At 39.3% G+C, this 21,115-nt stretch overlaps 1 protein-coding gene across 1 annotated transcript in view; it reads left to right on the plus strand.

The window, feature by feature from the left end:
- LOC126093903 (sorting nexin-29) overlaps positions 1 to 21,115 on the plus strand; it is a 167,053-nt gene that overhangs the window by 45,206 nt on the left and 100,732 nt on the right. The window contains 2 exon segments of the mRNA XM_049908756.1: positions 8,104 to 8,349; positions 17,729 to 17,863. Coding sequence (XP_049764713.1) covers positions 8,104 to 8,349; positions 17,729 to 17,863 — 381 coding nt within the window.

Below are 21,115 nucleotides of genomic sequence, written 5' to 3' on the forward strand. Positions count from 1 at the left end.
TTTTTTGTGGAAACATTTTAATACAAAACTAACATTGTACTGTTATACTTTTGTTAAATTTCTTTACAAACCATAAGTGTAGTTAAACGTTGTGTAGGTAACACTATGTTGATGCCAATTACAGCCAGTGAACTTAACTTTCTTCAGCCAAACTTCATGCATTGTGCACAGACAGGTGGGAAGTTTGCACAGCTGTTTGCTGTGTCAGTGATGTGGCTAACACTTGTAAAAGGGTTCTGTAATAAACAAAAAAGTCAGACAGAAACTTATTTTATTGAAAACATAACTTTGAAAAAAAGTGGGGGTATTTGACTTAAGTCCTGTTTTACTGAGACTTCGTTTAAATACTTTAAGCAAGGCAGTAACTTAGCCCTACCTCACTGCACTCTCTCTCCCCTCTTGGTCTTTCTTTGTCTACCTGTCTGTCAGGTAAATATGGTATTTTAATTGTTGCACTGTCTCTCTCTCTCTCTCTCTCTCTCTCTCTCGCTCTCTCTGGGAAACATTCCACGTGGGAAAAATATACCTAAAAACAAAGATGATGGATGATGTAATTTACCAAACAAAAGCATTGGTATGTTGACACACACACACACACACACACACACACACACACAGACTGCAGTCTCAGTCTCAGGCAACTGAAACCACACTGCGAGCAGCAGCACCAGTGCATGGTGGGAATGGCGATTAGTTGGGGGGGGGGGAGGCGGCTGGGGTGGGGAGGGGGAGGGATAGTATGGTGGGGATGGTGGACAGTGAAGTGCTGCAGGTTGGGTGCTGGATAGGGGAGAGGTGGGGCGGGGGGGGGGGGGGAGTTGCAGAAAAGAGAGAGAGAGGAGAGAGAGAGAGAGAGAGAGAGAGAGAGAGAGAGAGAGAGAGAGAGGAAAAAAGAAATATTTTTTTGTTGGGCCTATCTGCGTCTCAACATCTCCACTATATGGTGAGTAGCAACTGTACTTCTCGTAATACTGTTACATTACATCCCGGATTTTCTGTTGTTTAATTGTAATGACATGTCATTTTGTTCCATTAACATTGACTATCAAACAGTGTCTACATTTTTCAGGACCCCTCAGTGTATCTTTTCCACCTTTCAGTTTTCCTTTATTTGCTTGTTACTGGCATGCCATTTGAGCTCTTGATATTTGTGTAGCTGTTTCCCTTTTCTCCAAAGGTCTCTTTAATTTTCCTGTGGGTGGTATCTATCCTTTCCCTAGTTATACACATTCTTATCCAAAGTATCTGGACACCACTGTGTAGTGTGGAATTGACCACTAGAAATCACGAGAAATGGACTTGCCAATAGAAAAGAAACAGGGTGTATTGTGTTGTCAGTAGCAAATTTGCAACAGTAGAATGGGTTGATCAGGAGAACTTGGTGACTAGAGAACATTACCTGCCGTCATATGTACTGCCAACAGTAAAGTGAGGAGGAGGTGGAGTGACAGCATGGGCATGTTTATCATGGTTAGGGTGCGCTTAAGGAAACACTAAATGTGGAAGAATATGGACACATTTTACAACCTTGTATACTACACACAGCAGAGGAACAGATCAGAGACAATTAGTGTTAGTACCATCAGGTCAATGCATCCCATCATTAAGCAGCATCTGCAAGGCAATTGTTTCTGGGCAATAACATTCCTGAAATGGACTGGCTTGCCCAGAGTCAGTACCTGAACCCATGGGAACACCTCTGAGATGAGTTAGAACGTGGACTTTGCTCCAGACTGTAGTGTCAAACATGAATCACTGCTTTTTCTGGTTTCATCTCTTGAGGACGAATGGACTGCTATTCCTCCATGGACATTTAGACACCTCAGTGGAAGAGTCCCGAGCAGAGTCAAAGGTCTCATAAAGGTGAAGGGTATAGACACCACACAATAATGTCCACTGATAGGGGTCTGAGTGCTTTCATTCAGATACTGTACATGCTGCTGCAGCTTTGTATTTCATGTCTTGCCATTCCTGCTTTGCCATTTTGCCCTTCCTATCAGCTTCATTTTTTAGATGTCTCTACTCCTCTTTGGACACTTTATTCACTGAATTTGTTATTTTTCTCCTTTCATCAATTAAATTCAGTATCTCCTGCGTTGTACAAGAATTTCCGCTGGGCTTTGTATTTTTACCTATTTGAACTTAAGCTGACTTAACTATTTCATCTTTTGAAGCTCCCATTTGTCTCCTATTGTATTTGTTTCCTCTATTTCATTAAAGCATTGCATCATTCTCCCTCTGAAACACTCAATCTCTGGTTCTTTCAGTTGATTGAGGTCCCATCTGCTTCATTTCAATTTTTTGAGTTTTATCTTGCAGGTCATTACCAATAAATTATGGCCAAGAGTCGACCTCTGCCCCTGGAAATATTTTACAGTTTAAAACCTGTTTTGAAATATCTCTCCAACATTATGTAATCAATCTGAAACTTTCAATTTTTCTCCAGGTCTCTCCATGTATGCAACCTTCTGTCAGTATTCTTAAACGTAGTGTTAACAATGACTGAATTATGCTGTGTGCAAAATTCTGACAGATGACTTCCTCTTTCACTCCCTTCCCACAGTCCATATTCTCTTACTATTTTCCTTCTCTTCCCTTTTCTACTATAGAATTCCTGTCCTCCATCACAATTAAATTTTTCTCTCCCTTAACTGTGTGAATTTCTTTTATGTAATCAAACATTTTTTGTCTCTTCGTGTGCAGAGCTACTTGGTATGTAAACTCATACTACTGTAGTGGCTACTGACTTCATGTCTGTGTTGGGTTGAAAAGTCTCCCCTGACTTGGGGGTTCTGGGTGACTTCTCCGAATGCTACCACTTTTCCGAAATCTCTCCAGTTCCTTTCTCTTCACCCTTCATCCTTCCCCTTCAACCCTTCAGCTGGAAGGAGCCACTAGTTCCGAAAGCTCGCATAAGTAAAACCTTCTTTTTTAAATGTGTGTTCTGCCACTCCTTGGTGAGTACATCTTTTATCTATCCATTTACAATATATTGGGTATGATAGTGGTCACTATGCTATTCCAATAGGCTTACCCACATTCCTATTTTCTTATTAGTTATTAAATCTTCTCCTGCAGTCACCTCTATTTGATTTTATATGTGTAACTACAGACCGGTTTGTATGCATTTGCATGTTGCATGTTTGGCTCCTTTTCACCGGTTGTTGCATATTTTAAATAAAAATTAGTGACGACGAATATTTTTCCTCTATGTTTACAATATTTTAAAAATTTAGACGGGTTTTCTCTAGCTCACTCTAGTTTTGATGTCTCCCAGAGTGACTGCAACCTAAAACTGCGTGCAATCGCTAACCGAGAGGCCACTGCCTAGCGAAATCATTACAGAAGAGGATCAGGAACAGGCAGACAGTCGATGCTCCTGCACCCATGCCCCCATTTAATCCCCTCTGTTGTCATACCATACACCTTGCAACAATTAAATTAAACTACTTATGCTTTTAGTCACACATCCATTGTTTCAGTTTAGCTTTCTATTTACTGGTACACAATTGAATGTGTTTATGGTGTGTAGTGTGTAACATGTTGTGCAACATGCCGCCCAAAAAACGAAACGCCATAACATGAATAGCTGACCATTCTGGAACATTTACACATGGCAGAATTGTTTTATATTGTCGAGTTTGCGAGAAAAACGTTTCATGCAAAAAAGTTTCAAATAGACCAGAACGTCAAGACAAGTCTTCATATCGTAGGAATGCAGAAGAAAGGACGACGACAACAACAACTTCTGACAACAGCAAGTTGCAGTATCAGGGATTTGTCCAAAGGTAATTGAAAAAGATGGTTTAACGTGGATCTATGTGAAGCATTCATTGCAAGCAATATTCCTCTTCACTAACTTACAAACCCTATCCTCAAAAAACCCTATCCTCAAAAAACCCTATCCTCAAAAAACCCTATCCTCAGAGGCTTCGTGCACAAATATTGTTTAAATCAAAATATACCAGATGAATCAACATTGTGTAAAATTTAAATACCAATAATTTATTTAAATATTCTGGAAGAAAAACGCAATGAACTCACGGACAGCATTATCTGGATTTCAGTTGATGAAACTACAGACACTTGTGGCAGTTACATTGCAAATTTAATTGTTGGTGTTTTAAAAGAAGAGCCTCCTCCTTCCTATTTAGCGGCCTGCAAAGAGCTTGGCAAAGTAAATCATTCTTCAATTGCCAGATTTGTGAATGAGGGTATTGGAAAAATATTTCCAGAATCTTCTGCAGATGAAAGGGTTTTTGTTTTTACTTCAGATGCTGCTTCCTATACGATCGAAGGAGGAAAAGCCCTCGGAGCATTTTATCCCAATTTGATTCATGTGACGTGCTTTGCTCATGGAGTACATCGCCTTGCTGAAGAAGTATGTTCCATGTTGGTGAACATAAATAAACTGATTTCCTCCAGAAAGAAAGTATTTCTAAAGGCCTCTGCTCGCATCAAGACCTACAAAGAAAAACTACCAAATGTGCCTCTACCTCCCAAACCATTGATAATTATTGGGGTACGTGGGTCAAAGCTATGTTGTTATACAATGAACATTTTGAGGCCATTAGAAGGTAGTTTGCGACTTCAATAGTGCAAAGGCTTTGGCAGTTTGCCAGTGCAAGGAACCTTTTCATGATTCCAGTAAGAAAAGAAAAAAACACATTGCTCTGATTAGAACTCTTTTTCCCATATACCTGCAACTATTAAAAAGCTTGAAACTCAAGGTTTGGTGTTAAATGAATCTATTCAGTTAATTAATAAAATTATTCTAGTGAACTCCTCATTGCTAGAGGTATTTCCAAGAAAACTTACAGAAAAGTTTGAAAACATTTTAAACAATAATCCAGGCTTTGAACCCTTGTGCCAAATTGATAGTTTCATTAATGAGATGGGTGAACATTTACCAGAAACAATAAGTGCCAACATATCACCCAAATTCAAATACTCCCCAGTTACTTCAGTTGATGTAGAACAGTCCTCCTCTGCTTATAAAATGTTTTTGAGTTGTAGAAGACACAACCTTACTACCGAACATTTGGAACAGTACTTGTTCATTTATGTTTACAATAGTAGAAAAAAGTAAAATAAACTGTAAATGATGCTTTGGTCCAATAGTTTTAATTAAAAGTTAATGATATTTAAAAAAATCATGATTGTATGTTTTTTTTTAAATAAAATATTATGGAGTTTTTGAGCGTACCCCTCAGCGTGCGATATATCTCGAAGTTGGTCCTGTTCATATTGATTGTTTCACTGCGACTCACTTGCATTGAATCTGATTGTTACCGACAACAATAGCAAAGAAGGAACAATTCTTGAAACACGGTATGTGTCCCGATTTTGCAGATTTTGGGAAAATAATCCAAGAAACTCCCTCCCCCCCCCCCCCCCCCCCCCCCCCGCCTTACTAATCTCTACCAGAAAGTATTTGGAAAATATCAGTGTTCTAAACGTTTTCGTGTGGCCAGTGCTCTTCCTTGTAATTGATATTCACATGTTCAACTTTTAGATATAAAGCACACAGTAACTACCATGTTCTTTTATTATTTGATCTTGGATATTTTGAAACTTTTTATGCCTTTTTTAAGCATGTTTCGTGCATATTTTAAGGTCTTTATGGTACATATAATCTGTCTCTATTTATAACCCTGCATTCACCTGACCAAAAGTTCTGTTCTTCCTGCCACAGTACATTACTGATTCCCACGATTATTATCTTCAACATGTATCTTTCCCTTTTCGTATTCTCTAGCCTACCTATCTGATCAAGGGTTCTAAGATTTCACACTCACACCAATGGAATATCAGTTTCTTTTTTCCTGTAAACGAGATCCTCTGGAGTAGTTCATACCCAGAGATCAGATTTGGGGACTATTTTATCTATGAAATATCTTACCCCAGAGGATGCCACCATCATTTAACCATAAAGAAAAGCTGCATGTCCTCGGGAAAAAAATGGCTGCCTTATCGCTGTACTTTCAGCCATTTGCTGTACCAGTAACACGAATGCCATATTGGCTGACGTTAAGAGGCCAGAGCAGTCAGTTATCCATACTGTTCTCCCTGGAGAGTAAAAATTGTAAATGATGAGTATGTAGCCATATTTACAGGTGGATGTGTAATGTGAATGTAACAAGACAGTTCCACATCCTTAAGATTAATTTATTAATGAACCCGGTAACACAAAACTACCAGAAAGGGCTGCAGTCCCTCTTCAGGAACTACATGGTTGTCTGTCCTCTCCACAGACATCCCCTCCATTGTGGTTGCACCTACTGTACAATTACATATATCATTGACAATATTATGCAAAGGATAGTTGCTACTCACCATACAGTGGAGATGCTGGTTGGGTCCGTAGTTTGGCTTCGGCTGCCAGAGTCTGTGGTCTCGTGTGTGTGTGTGTGTGTGTGTGTGTGTGTGTGTGTGTGTGTGTGTGCGTGTGTGTGTGTATTTTTGGCAAAGGCATTGTTGGCTGAAAGCTTGTTGTATGACAGTCTTTTTGTTGTGCTTATCTGCGACTCACCATCTCCACTATATGGTGAGTAGCAACTATCCTTTCCATAATATTTAACGTTCCATTCTGGGTTATCTGTATCATCGAGGTACACGAGCCTTTCTACCATAGCAAAATACGTGCTTCGTGGGGATTTTGTATGTTGGTCTCATCAGTATAGTTAATTTAAGTAATGTTTTTCAACAATGCTTTACCCTTTCTAAATTTTTTATGTAGGTGCTACATAGGTGTAGAATTATTGAAAAATATTGCATAAATGAACTATGCCCTTTTGAAAGTCAACATTAGTAGAATTTAATTTCATTCATAATAATTGACACTTTGGAAAGCCTGCAACTGTGTCACTCAGTTTTTAAACAATCAAAAACTATCTGTTACTTGTTTTTTCATACTTGGCACATTGTTTTTCAAGAATTTCTCATTTGTAAGCGCATTTATTTACGTAAATATTTTCTGTGAAGTTTGCATGCGTGATTTTCAGCCTCTCTTGCACTCTAGTTATCTTTTTGGGGTTATACTGCAGCTGGAAAAGCAGACAAAATAAATCTTGAAATGTTTTTTATATGCTAATACACACACACACACACACACACACACACACAGATCATTGTTCATTTTTATAATTAAAGCATGCTACAGAAGTATTACGACAGTTTGGTTTCACAAATAGTTTGTATAGAGTCAGAGTTGTTACATTTCTTGGGGACTGCAGTATATGCATAAAGTTTTCAGTTATAAAATTTATTTTACATTTATTGATGATTGAATTATTGATTGTAGAGCAGATTTTTTATTTCTTTGTTATTTGTAGGGCAGAGTGTGTCAGCAGAAACTTGGGAGCTGCAAAAGTACTGGCTGGAGGGGCTAGGCTAGTAAACAGCATATCCCCCCTGGTGGTGGTTTTTTGCCCCCCACCTAGTGTTCTTGACCATATGAAATATCAACAAGAGCTCCCTTTTTGAACATGAGTGACCTGTGTAGACCAAACCAGTATTGTCACATGAACTATGTTATCAATAGACATCTGATTGATATTACTTATTTCTTTATGATGCTACATAGAAGAGGTAACACTGCAGACATTGTAGAGATGAGAGTAGCTTGTGTGTAGTCGCGTGTCATGTGAAAACATTATTTTCATAGGCAGAAAATAAGATTACTAGAGGAGAGAGTTCATGTACCTCTCCTAGTTAGTTTGTTGCAGTATTCTTTAAGTTTTGTTACTTTTTGCCCCACTCTGTGCCTGCTCCTTCGGGGCGGGGTGTTGGAAGGGGGGGTGGGTCAAGGGGTCAGCTATTTTGCCACTCCTTCAATATAGCTCTGTATGTCTGGTATCACAATATTTGTCTGCTATCCTAAGATGGTTCCTTTGAATCCTTAGAGTGGTAAGTACATATGGACAATCTGGCTGTGTCCCTTTTCAAAGCTTTTGTGTTTGACTATCATATTTAAAGTAAAACAAAACTTATTTCAGATGATTGCACAAGATTTTTACACAAATTGTGCCATTTATTAAAGAGTATAACAGAATACAATTAAGGCTCAATACAGAAGAACCACAGGTCTCTCAATTGTTTCAGTTTTGTGGCACTACATACGTGAACACCTGACTCGCCACGAGTACGAGAGGTACACAGCACTACACAATGTGACTACCGATGTGGGGCGAGGTCGAGCTTGGCTGCGGGCAGCCTTGAATGAACGCTCCCTGGAGCGCTACCTACACATTCTGCTATCTAGTCCCCAGCTGCTCCAAGCATTCTACGAGGACTGGGCATTACTGTTGGATCAAGAAATGAGCAGCACTCTGCCCACTATGGCAGCAGGTAACGAAGTCAAGGATCTTATATATTAGTTGTCAACTGAAAGAGCCCTAAAACTTCAATTGGCATATGTTATACTTTTTGTATCTCCTGTCAGCTCCCCCCCCCCCCCCCCCCCCCCCCCCCCCCCCCCCATCTGCCGCAATGAATAATGAATCATGGACCTTGCCATTGGTGGGGTGGCTTGCATGCCTCAGTGATATGGGTAGCTATACCACTGCACTGTTGCAACCACAACAGAGGGGGGGGGGGGGGTTACCTTTTGGGAGGCCAGACAAATGTATGGTTCCTGAAGAAGGGCAACAGCCTATTCAGCAGTTGCAGGGGCAACAGGCTGGAGGATTGACTGATCTGGCCTTTCAACATCAACCAAAATGGCCTTACTGTGCTGGGACTGTACATGACTGAAAGCAAGGGGAAATTACAGCTGTAATTTTTCTCGAGGGCATGCAGCTGTACTGCATGGTTAAATGATGATGGCGTCCTCTTGGGCAAAATATTTCAGAGGTAAAATAGTCCCCCATTCATATCTCCAAGGGGAGGGGGGGAGGGGACTATTCAGGTGGTTATCTTCGGCAGAGAAACAAAACTTGACGTTCTACTACACGTCGGAACATGGAATGTTAGATTCCTTAGTTGAGCAGGTAGGTTGGAAAATATAATAGGGGAAATGGATAGGTGGAAGTTAGATACAGTGGGAGTTAGTGAAGTTAGGTGGCAAGATTAAAAAGACTTCTGTTCAGATAGATACAGGGTTATAAATACAAAATCAAATAGGGGTATGCAGTTGTTGGTTTAGTAATGAATAAGAAAATAGGAGTGTGGTCAAGCTATTATGAACAGATAGTGAATGCATCATCATAACCAAGATACACAAAGCCAACACCCACCAACTAGCTCCGAAGATGAAGAAACCGAGCGGGGTGGCGCAGTGGTTAGACACTGGACTCGCATTCGGGAGGACGACGGTTCAATCCCGCGTCCGGCCCTCCTGATTTAGGTTTTCCGTGATTTCCCTAAATCACACCAGGCAAATGCCGGGATGGTTCCTCCGAAAGGGCACGGCCGACTTCCTTCCCATTCCTTCCCTAATCCGATGAGACCGATGACCACGCTGTCTGGTCTCCTTCCCCAAACCAACCAACCGAAGATGAAGAATAGAGTGAATAAAAGTAGGATGAGATGAAAGAAATTATTCAGGTAGTGAGGTGTTTTTCTTGTTATGGGTTGATTTTTAAGTGATCTTTCCCGATTTTCCTGGTCATCGTCTTATTTTCTCTTGATGATGTAGTCTGCTGTGCAGTGCTACGTATTTGACCATTGACTTCTTTTCCAGTTGCAGAGGGGTGGGGGCTATAAGAGAGCTCCTACAGTCACACTTCTCACTACAAAATTAAGTTCTCAGCTCTCAACAACAGATATTAACAAAGCTTTTCAAAAAAAAAATGTTCATACATGAAGCTTCAGTGGTTGATTAAAACCATAAGTTTGTAGTTAACACAAGATACCATAGCATAGAGTCTATACAATAACATTCATTTTTCTTTAGTGCTTGACCATTGCCTTCAGGCTCCTTTCTTCCTTGGAGTCCAAACTGCTCCCCCCCCCCCCCTCCCCCCCCTCTCTCCCAGAAGCACAACTGCAAAGAACAAGTGACCTTTCGCTGGCCAGTTCCAATTACACACACATCACCGCTTCCTGCATTGTGCCCACATTTTTTTCTTCTCATATATGCACATAAATTCCAACAAACTTGGGCACAGTAGATGCTCTTTATGCTAATACTTTTTAAAATCACTTTTTTCGCACACACATTTTTCATCGGTCTAATAAAAGAAAAGTGAGACTTACTGTGCTTTATAGCAACATTTACCGCTATAGTAGTTGAAGAAGACAAAAGAAATGAAAGAGGAAGCTGCCTAGTAGAATTTTGCACAGAGCATAATTTAATCATTGCTAACACTAGGTTTAAGAATGATCAAAGAAAGCTGTATACTGAAAGAGACCTGGAGACTCGGGAAGGTTTCAGATTGATTATATAATGGTAAGACAGACATTTTGGAGCCATATTTTAAATTGCAAGACATTTTCAGGGGCAGATGTGGACTTGGACCACAATTTATTGGTTATGAACTATAAATTGAAACTGAAGATATTGCAAAAAAGGTTGGAAATTAAGGAGATGGGACCTGGATAAGTTTACAGAACCAGAGGTTGTTGAGAGATTCAGTGGGTGTATTAGGCAATGATTCACTAGAACCGGCGAAAGAAGTACAATCAGACAAATAAGCAGCTTTGAGGGAGGAAATAGTAAAGGCAGCAGAGGCTCAAATAGATGAAAAGACAATGCCTAGTGGAAATCTTTGGATAACACAGGAGATATTGAATTTAATTGATGAAAGGGAAAAAATATAAAAATGCAGCAAATGAAGCAGATGAAAGAGAATACAAGCGTCTAAAAAAGGTGACTGCCAGGAAGTAGAAAATAGCTAAGCAGGAATGGCTGGGGGAGAGATCTAAAGATTTAGAAGCAAATGTCATCACTGGGGAAATATAGGCACTGGCTATGGAAAAATTAAAGAGGCCTTATGGAGAAAAGAGGGGCAGCTGTGTGAATATAAAGAGCCCAGATGGAAAACCAGTTCTAAGCAAAGAAGGGAAATCTGAAAGGTGGAAGGAGTAGGTAGAGGGTATATACAAGAGAGATGGACTTGAAGACAATATTATAGAAATGGAGGAGGACATAGATGAAGATGAGGTGGGAGATATGATATTGCAAGAAGAATTTGACAGAACACTGAAATACCCAAGTCAAAACAAGGCCCTGGGGGTAACTCTTCCATCTGGCTTGCAAGATGTATGAGACAGGTGAAATACCCTCAGGCTTCAACAAGAATGTAAGAATTCCAATTCCAAACAAAGTAGGCACTGATAGGTGTGAATATTAATGAACTCTTAATTTAATAAGTCATGGTTACAAATACTAACACACATTCTTTACAGAAGAATGGAAAAACTGGTAGAAGCCTTGGGAAGATCAGTTTGTATTCCAGAGAAATGTAGGAACTCATGAGGCAATACTGACCTTACAACTTCTTAGAAAATGGGTTGTGGAAAGGCAAACCTAAGTTTATAGCATTTGCAGACTTAGAGAAAGCTTTTGGCAACATTAAGTGGAATACTCTCTTTGAAATTCTGAAGATAGCAGTGGTAAGAACAGGGAATGGAAGGCTATTTACAACTTGTACAATAATGAGACAACATGTCCATTATAATTATCCGGGCTGTTATGCCGTGGTCGGTTGATGAATTCTGTGTCGATTCCCAACGTTTCGTCTCCGACTGCGGGAGACATCTTAAAGGGGGTCCGTAGCTCAATGGAGCTCGCTACTGACTGCATTTTACTAACGAGGCAACAGTTACAGAGGCATGGAAGGGAAACAGTGGTTGAGAAGGGAGTGAGATAGGGTTGTAGCCCATCGTCAGTGTTGTTCAATCTGTACAGTGATCAAGCAGTAAAGGAAACCAAACAAAAACTTGTAATAGGAATTGAAGTTCAGTGGGACAGAAATAAAAACTCTGAGGTTTGCCAGTGACATTGTAATTCTTTCAGAGAAATGATTAATATTGTTCGCACTGTTAGTGTTCTAAAATTCTTAAGTTTATAGGACAAGTAATTCATAGTGTGTCTATCATGGAGACTAATGTTTCCTCCACTTAGACAATTTCTGTGGCAGGAAAGTGTGGCTGTGTTATTTGCTGTGCATCACCCAGTGTTTATCTTTTTGTACTGCTCATTTCTTTTTTATGTCTGGGTGTAAATTTTTCGTAGATTAGGAAATAAGGGAGTATACAACAACCTCCTATGTCTCATTCCTGTAGGGATTGCAAAGACAAGATTGATTACAGTGCACACAGAACCATTTAAACAGTCATCCCATAAACTGTATGCGAATGGAGTGGTAAGGAACTTTAATAAATGTTTTGAATTGACATACCCACTGCCATGCACTCCACAATGGTTTGCCAAGTTTAGATACAAATGTTCCTGAAAATTGTGGATACACTGCAGTGTGTGTCTGTCTTAGTGTCTCCCTGTTATTTGTCAGACCCAGTTTCTTTATATCATTTTTTATCTCCAGCAGGCAGATGGTGTGGACTGTCGTGCTTTGGCAGTAGGTGAACATATGGTTTTTGAGTGAATTAAGAGATAATCTTTGCACATGATCAAAAGAGCTATCCACCTTTCCCAGCACAGGGTTTCTATATCCCCAGTATTCCTGAACTTCCAATATTGGGCGCAATATGGCATACAAGGCTTCAGAGAAGGTGGCTGTTGTGTAATGTTTCAGCTTCACATGATGATGATATAATCCTTTGTTGTTATGTTTCTTGAATCCATTGGTAGGCTAGTTCCATTTTATTATTATTGCAGGCAGGGCTGCGTCCTCTGACAAGTTCAGTTCAGTCCACTCATAGAGCGCTCTAAATTTTTGTATTATATACCTTACTTGAAGTTGGCACATTATCTCAAGTGTGAAATCTTTGTTTGACTGCTTGCCTTATCAGGCAGTAGACATGCATTGCAACCATTTGCAATACACGTCTCTCAAGTATGCAATTGAAGATGAGTGATCAAAACAGAAACACGTCATCTGATCTGACATCTGATTTAATCTCAGAACTGTCAGAGTTCTCTATAAAATTTTACTTTGGAGAATGGTGTTATCCACACTCTGTAGAATAAGTTCGAGTGTTTTATTCTATAACCGTAATTCCTGAAATATTCTTTCAAAAAACTGAGTCTGCACCTAACTGAGATCAACAAGAGTGATTATTACAGTGCAGTTTGTGATTTCAGTACTAGGCTTGTATTATTTAGAGATTAAAGATGTGTTCAGCACTGCATCAGCTCTTCCTGAAAGATCCATGTTATTGGTACAGTTGAATGTATAATTATCTGTCCATGTTCAGTAAACCTGGGATAGAATCTTTTGCATAACTGTGAGAAGACAGATCGTTCAATAATTATTCACATAAATTACATCATTTCTTGTGAATGTAATGGATTAAAGTGGAGATCCAGTCAGATAGCAAATTGTGTTTTGCAGATATTCTGTACAATTTCAGTAAGGTCATTTACTGTGCTGTTACCAGAACATCTCTAGAGTTCAGCAACTGTCTTCTCAGTTTCCTCATTCTTAAGTACTATGGCAATTTGGAAGGACTTTTCCCACTGGAGGCCCTAGTGATTCTAGGCTTAACATTTCTCTTTGGTAATCAGACTCTTGGACGAAGGATTGAGGATTTTTTTTTAAATACTCAGCTGAAATATTTCAGCTATCATTGTTAATGTGTGTGTGTTTGTGTTTCGAATCTCAGAAATGGTGACTTAGAGGAGCATCTGTTTGAACTCTTTGTAAAGGTCTGTAGACTTGTTTCTCAGAAAACTTTCTTCGATTATAGTTGTTTACATGAGAGATATCATTAAACTCACTACAATATTTTCATTGTAAGCTTATAAGTATTTTAACAAATTTTCCTCAGTTTATAGAAACTCTACATTTGCCATCTGACTGCATTTGGACTGTTGTGTGGTGAGTCTTCAATATGCTGTATGTGTTGCCTTTGTTGGTGAGAGAGAATAGTCAAGTGGCTGTATAAAATAGAGCCTCGTTCACCTTGGTGTCGTTTCATAAGTTATCCACAGTTGAAGTTCTGACTTTGTTTATTCTTAAGTTGTCCTGTGTCAAACTCAATTATGTTAAGGGCATTGTGTGTTGTTTGTCTGGGTAGAATCTAAATTTAGTTTTGGAGAACTACTGACCAGAATTCAAATGAGCACTTCTCAACTTTCATATTCCATTTTTCCTTTTTAGAATTTTCTAGAATGGCCACATGATGTATTTGTAATACTTCCAGTTCAGATTGTATGGTGGATGCATCTTCAGTTTCTTCCGAAGGTGCTTAGAAGCTGTGGACTTGATGACTAAGCTAAAATTTCCATTGCAGTTTTTTGCATGTGTGTTGGATAGCTGGTAACTACATTACAGTATATTCCCTTTACCCAAATATGCCTTGAAATATCCTGTAAGTATAATAGTATGTCTCCTTGGAATCTTTGGGAGAATATCATTTATATCTTCCCAAAATATGATTTAGTAATACTTTTCCCACTTTCCTGAGGGATAAGTTTTTTTGAACTGTGCAGTCCTAGATGGAATAAAAATAGTGGTCAGAGTAAATGTAATAATGTACTTGAGGGTTAAGCAGTCGGCAGGCATGTAAAGTAGATTGAAAAGATTGTGCTTTGCATCGAGCTTTCGTATTCATTCTTTATTAACCATTGGCCACTTACGTCTTGATAGTTTTAGTCATTAGGTATATAATTGATAGCAAAGGTATTTTTACAGAAACAATTCTTAAAATTTAGTGCTACATTATCGATATTGTAAAAAAAAAAAATAAAAAAAAAAATAGATCAATTATCTTGTAGATGGATGTTTCAGTAGCCAGTCATAAAGCTTAAATTTAGAAATATTGTAGGGCAAGAATTTTTGTGGAGTTTAAGAAAATTTAAACATGTTACTTCATGGGAGTTTCTTGTCTTTGCCAGTGTATCTCAGGACAGTAAACTCTAGTTTGCTTCTGGTGTTGCGATGGTGTTAGTTGTCTCTGGTGTTACTCATTTAAGTCGCATGTAATAAGAAGTAATGATACAGCAGCTGATGACTGTCAGTATCTTCAGTTTGATAAAGGGGAGTCACTGTATTCCTTAAGATTCACTTTGCTCATTATTCTGATAACTTTTTTTATTTTAGAACTTTATTTTAGAAAACAGGAATGTCCCCATATCAGTAAGCTGTAAGAGTTGTGTGATAGGTTAAGACAAAAATATATCATCTCCAGATGCTCATTAGTAACTGCACCTGTCGGTTTCCACTTGAAGAAGCACACTAAAAATTATTCTCTTCCAGACATGATCAGTTTTCATCTCTCAGTTTAATTTTGACTCGGTATGAAAGCCTAACAGTTTTACTGATGTATTTTGTGCATATTTAGTTAATCCCAGAATGTGTTCCTGTGTGTTAAGTCACAAAGTACTTCATGAGAAGAAAACCATTTCATTGCTAATTATATATTTCCCAAAGTTCCTGATGCGGTTCTATAGTGTTGTAGTGTGTATTAAGCAGTGTTGTGTCCTCTGTGTATAATATATTTCTAAATTAGTTCCTACATAAGAGACTAAATCATTTATGCAGTTATGAAATAAATGGACTGAGGACTGAGCCCTGGAGCACAACAGTGCAAACTGCAGTGGAGAACATCTGTTTATAACTGATCCAAACTCCCCTGTGTTCCATAATAGGGCTTGATCATAGCAAAAAATGGGCTGTGTGTTTCATAAAATTCTAGTTTTGCTAATAGGATATCCTTGTTGAAGATCGCTACAATTTTACAGACTTGGAGTCCACTGGGGAAAACTCCAGTTTCTAAATATTTATTGAAAATGATAGTACTTGGATGACCAATAAGCTGTATAGTTTCTTTAATTTCAGAATAAATAGCAGTCCATAATTCTGGAGTCAGAACATTTGACACAGCATTAACATACTTGTAAGTGCCAAAATTCCAATGGAAAGCATTCTCACAAGTGGCTTCGCACCAACCAGGTCTAATAGAGATGTACTCTTTGGTTTGATTTATTCTTCCAGTTCACTTACTCTGGTTATTCTGGATCCATAGGTACATGTAGGGTGTTGGTTTCGGAATTTTCGTTTTGCTAACATCCCTTTCTGCTTTGCTGTTTCTGACAGCACTTCCTATGATCTGTTCACAAGTAAGTGTTTTGGCCTGGGTCAGCATATGTTTGTTTGTATGTACATCTTTTTCAGCAACTATTACATATATATTATTAAAATAACTTTTCTGATGCCTTGACCACACTTTTTATTATTTCCAAAATCATCTTATGTGTTTCGATATTGTCATTTTCAAGCATATAAAATACAACACAAAACTGGTATCAGAAAAAGATATGAAAATATTTCCATTTCACCATTGATTAGAGACATAGTATAATGAGTAGCATATGGCTTTCTAGCTTACCAGTCTTATGTTAATCATATAAAATTGTTGAGTCACAGGCAGGCATAATGGAAACACACACACACTCACTTTTTGTTGTGTGTGTCTTTCTGTGACCCAGCTCCTCTGCTGTATGGTGAGTAGCAATCTGTTCTTTTCGTAATATTGTTATTAATCTATCCTGGATTTTCTGTTGTTTAATATAAAATTGTTCATTAGATATATTGTATCATGTCAGAACTTGCAATAACAAGACAAGTGCAAATTGATACCAAGGTAAAAATTGGAAGCCACATGGACTAAACTGCTAGTCGGTGGTACACACTGTATTTGTTTGTGTACAACTACATTTTCATTGTTACATCATATAAAACAATTTCAACAGTAAACAATTGGAGGAAATCGCGTTACAAAGTTTTAGAAAAAGGTATTTCTTTACAAACAATATGTAACAGATCTTTTGAGTGGTTGAAGATAATGCATTGGAAGAGCACGCTGATTGGTGTTAGGGTACATGAGGCCAACTGATATAATTTAACTGGAGTGATAAAAAAATCTGCTCACCATGAGCCTGTGGCTGTGAAAGCTTACGAATTACAACCCTCTTTTGTGTGTGTGTTCTGCCACCGCTTGGTGAGTAGATTTTTTTAATCTATCCAGTTAAATTATTTTGTCAATAATTGATTGTTTTCATTTTTATATACTGATGAAATTGTTTTATACAATGTAACGATGAAAATTTAGTGTAAACAAACAAATGCAGAGTGTAACATGTATCCAGAACTGCCTCGCGGTTTAGTCCTCTTAGCTTTCAATTTGTCCCATGTTAGCAATTTGCACTTATCTTGCTATTGAGAATGTTGACAAGATATGATGTTCCTCATAAACAATTTGATATGGTTGACATAACACTGTGCAAGATGGAAAGCCATATTGTACTCATTATACTATGTCTGAAATCAGTGGTGAAATGTAACCTATTTTCCTATATTCCGATAGTAGTTTTGGTTGCATTTTATAGCCTTTTAGATGTGTGTGATTTAAATGTAGAGGCATTATATTTTCCATATGTCAAGAATTACCACAGAAGATACTTTATAAATAAAAGCAAAATGTCTTTGGAGAAAAAATATGCTTTAATTGCCGTAAGCTCAAGGAGGAGAAACCAGAAATAATTGATACTTCTTGTATATTCTCTAGAATTCGCAAACATGAGTCATGGGTCAGTTTTCTATTTGTGTTGGCCACATCATAGTAACAACAGTTCCACTACTTTGTTTTACTTTCTTTGCAGGTCTCGGGTCAATACTATTTGCAATCAGTATAGATAATAGTGATCTGAATGGTGGTACTGCTACAATGGAGACGGAGTCAGTAGGAACACCTTTGAGTCGCAGTGAACCAGTTATCCCACCTGTAACTATCTGTGGTAAGTTAAAGTTGTCAAATACTGGTACATTTTCTGTTTGTTTTAATGTTATGACTTTTGTTTGAAATATACATTTCCATCAAACTTCACGTCTCACACTGCTAATTCAGCGTTCACAAATTCCTTGGTTTCTGCCATGTGTGAACATAGTGATAAATTTATTTTAGTTCCATTTATCAGATGGTATCTTGACCAATATCTTACCTTTAGGCCACCCATTCTTATTTTTAATCCATTTTTTATTGTGTGTGATTTCGTCATCATGAAAGTGAACTAGGAACTGAATCATTCACTTAATTAAATCTGGAAACTTCATAGCATTTTCAACATTCCACATTTATAATACACTGAACAGCCAAAGAAACTAGTACCCTGCCTCATATCATGCAGGGTCCCCGCGAGCACACAGAAGTGTCTCAACACGACATTGCATGGACTCAACTAATGTCTGAAGTACTGCTGGAGGTAACTGACACCATGAATCCTTTAGGGCTGTCCATAAATTCTCAGGAGTACAAGGGGGTGGAGATGTCTTCTGAACAGCACGTTGCAAGGCATCACAGATATAGAAAGTGCTCGTGGAGCCACTCTGTAACAATTCTGGATGTGTGGGGTGTTGCATTGTCCTGCTGGAATTGCCCAAGTATGTCGGAATGCACCATGGACACAAACGGATGCAGGTGGTCAGACAGGATGCTTACGTACGTGTCAACTGTCACAGTCATATCTAAATGTATCATGGGTCTCATATCACTCCAGCTGCACACGCCCCACCCCTTACAGAGCCTCTACCAGTTTGGACAGTCCCCTGCTGACATGCAGGGTACATGGATTCATTAGGTTATCTCCATACCCATACACGTCCATCCACTCAATACAATTAGAAACAAGACACATATGACCAGGTAACAATTTTCCAGTTATCAACACTCTAGTATCGGTGTTCACTGGCCCAGGTGAGGTGTAAAGCTTTGTGTTGTGCAGTCAAGGGCACACGAGTGGGCCTTCAGGTCCAAAAGCCCATATCAATGATGTTTTGTTGAATGATTCACACGCTGACACTTGTTGATGGCCCAACATTGAAATCTGCAGCAATTTGTGGAAGGGTTGCATCTCTGTCATGCCATCGTTGGTCCTTTTCATGCAGGATTTTTTTTTCGGTTGCAGCGATGTTGAAGATTTGATGTTTTACTGATTCCTGATATTCACAATACACTCTTGGAATGGTTGATGGGAAAAAGGCATTGCCAACCACAGTGCTTTAGTCTGCTGTGTTACATATATCTGTGTTTGAATATGCATGCGTATACCAGTTTCTTTGGCGCTTCAGTGTATATTCCATTCTCACCCAGTGTGTCACCCTCCCCTCTCCCCAATCACCCATACCACTGTTTGGTGAGTTTGTCATTGGCTACCAGCCTTTGGAGCACATCTTCCCTTTCTGTGCTGCAAGTCTATCCTCCTGCTGTTCTTTTTATCCTCTCTTAGGGAATATTTTTTGGGTTTCTGATGGGAATGCATTCTGAAGTTTCGGTACCCCGGCATTAGAATAGTCCCTCATTTGGCCTCCCCCCCCACCCCCCCTCTCCCTCCACCTTTTCCCCTTCCTCGACATCGGTGTTTAAGATCCTTCTTAGTTTCGTCTTCCTCCATGTGTGCTCCTGAAGACACATAACATGTGACCGGGTAACTTGTAATTCCCAACCCTGGGTTGACAGGTATTGTTCACACTTATCCCCTGGTACAGGCCAGGCCCTGGGGAAGGGAGGGGGAGGGGGGCGATTGCCTGAATTCTTACCTTCCCAATTGCCAATTTGTCTTAATGTCTGGAGTTTGGGAAGTGTCAACAATCACCTAAGGTGGGTGAGCCCCCCTGTGAGGGAGGGGGGTGGGGGAAGTCAGAAGGAGCGCACCAGAGATGCTTCCAATCATGGTGGATTATTTTGCAATGATCCAACCTTCATCATCTCAGTCTACGCCTGCTAAACATAAACGAAATGAGGCTAAAGATTCAACAATTCCCCCTGGTGCACCTCAGTTCCTCGTGGTGTCACATACCAAAGGAGGTCAATCTTTTGCTACAGTTAATCTGTTTATTATTCAGGAAGGTTTTGATGCAATTGCAGGCTTGAGAAATCCTGCTCTCATTTATTTAATGGGACTTTGCTTCTGAAGACCAATTGTGACTTTAAAGTCCAACAACTGCTTACATGTCTGCTCCTCCATGGCTATCCACTTCGTGTCAAGGCCCATCGTAGGATGACTCCTTCGTGTAGTGTTGTTTACACTCACCCGCTTGATGGTCTGAGCAAGGGGGAAATCAAGCCAAGCATTTACTCTCTGATCAGGGCATCACTGCAGTTCATTGTGAGTAATGAAAAAGGTTGTTACAAACTTGGTGCCTACAAGCACTTTTTCTCTCACATGTGATCAACTATTGCTTCCAGTTTTGTTCACATGTGATCAACTATTGCTTCCAGCGAAGATTAAGACAGACTGTGTAGTCACCATGGTCTGACCATACATTACAAACTCAATGCATTGTTACCAGTGTCAATGTTGTGACCACTCTTGCATGTCCTGTCAAAACATGGCCAAATGTGTTACTTGGGGTAGGGATGCTCATTAGGGCGATTATCTGCCTCCTTCTCCCTGCTGTATCAATTGTAATGGCAACCATGCCGCCTCATCCCATGAGTGTCCCACGTCCCTCGATGAGTAGACTGTCCAAGAGATCCGGGTGAAGGAAATAGTACCCTACCCTGTTGCTTGCAAGTTGTTGGCTAGTCGAAAGCCCTGCATTTTATCATGTGGCAGTTATAGCACTGTTCTTGCTATGCCTCGCTCCATGAAGAACATGGGCACTCAGATGTGTGACCTCCAGTTCAGTACTGCAGTTACGAAATTGCCCAATTGTCTTCTCCTACAGCTGCGCAACAAGCCAACAAATCTTCGCCTGTGGCAGTGGAATCACCTGCTACACAACTGGCAGGCTGGAAAGCACAAAGGAACACTCCTGCAAGGACTTCCGATGTCCCTCTTATTATTATTACTGTTATTATTATTTATTTTATGGCCTTCATTGGACCACTCTAGTCAAAAATGCAAAGTTGTAAACAAGTTGTTACACAGGGATACAATTTGGTTCAACAATAACTTAATGTGATATTTAGGTAATATAATTATTTGAGTCTATTCTTATATGAAAGGTGATTTGCTCTTCTGTCTGCCCAATATTTCTTCATTCTTTCA

Source organism: Schistocerca cancellata, chromosome 1 (genome assembly GCF_023864275.1).
Source record: "Schistocerca cancellata isolate TAMUIC-IGC-003103 chromosome 1, iqSchCanc2.1, whole genome shotgun sequence".
NCBI lineage: Eukaryota > Metazoa > Arthropoda > Insecta > Orthoptera > Acrididae > Schistocerca > Schistocerca cancellata.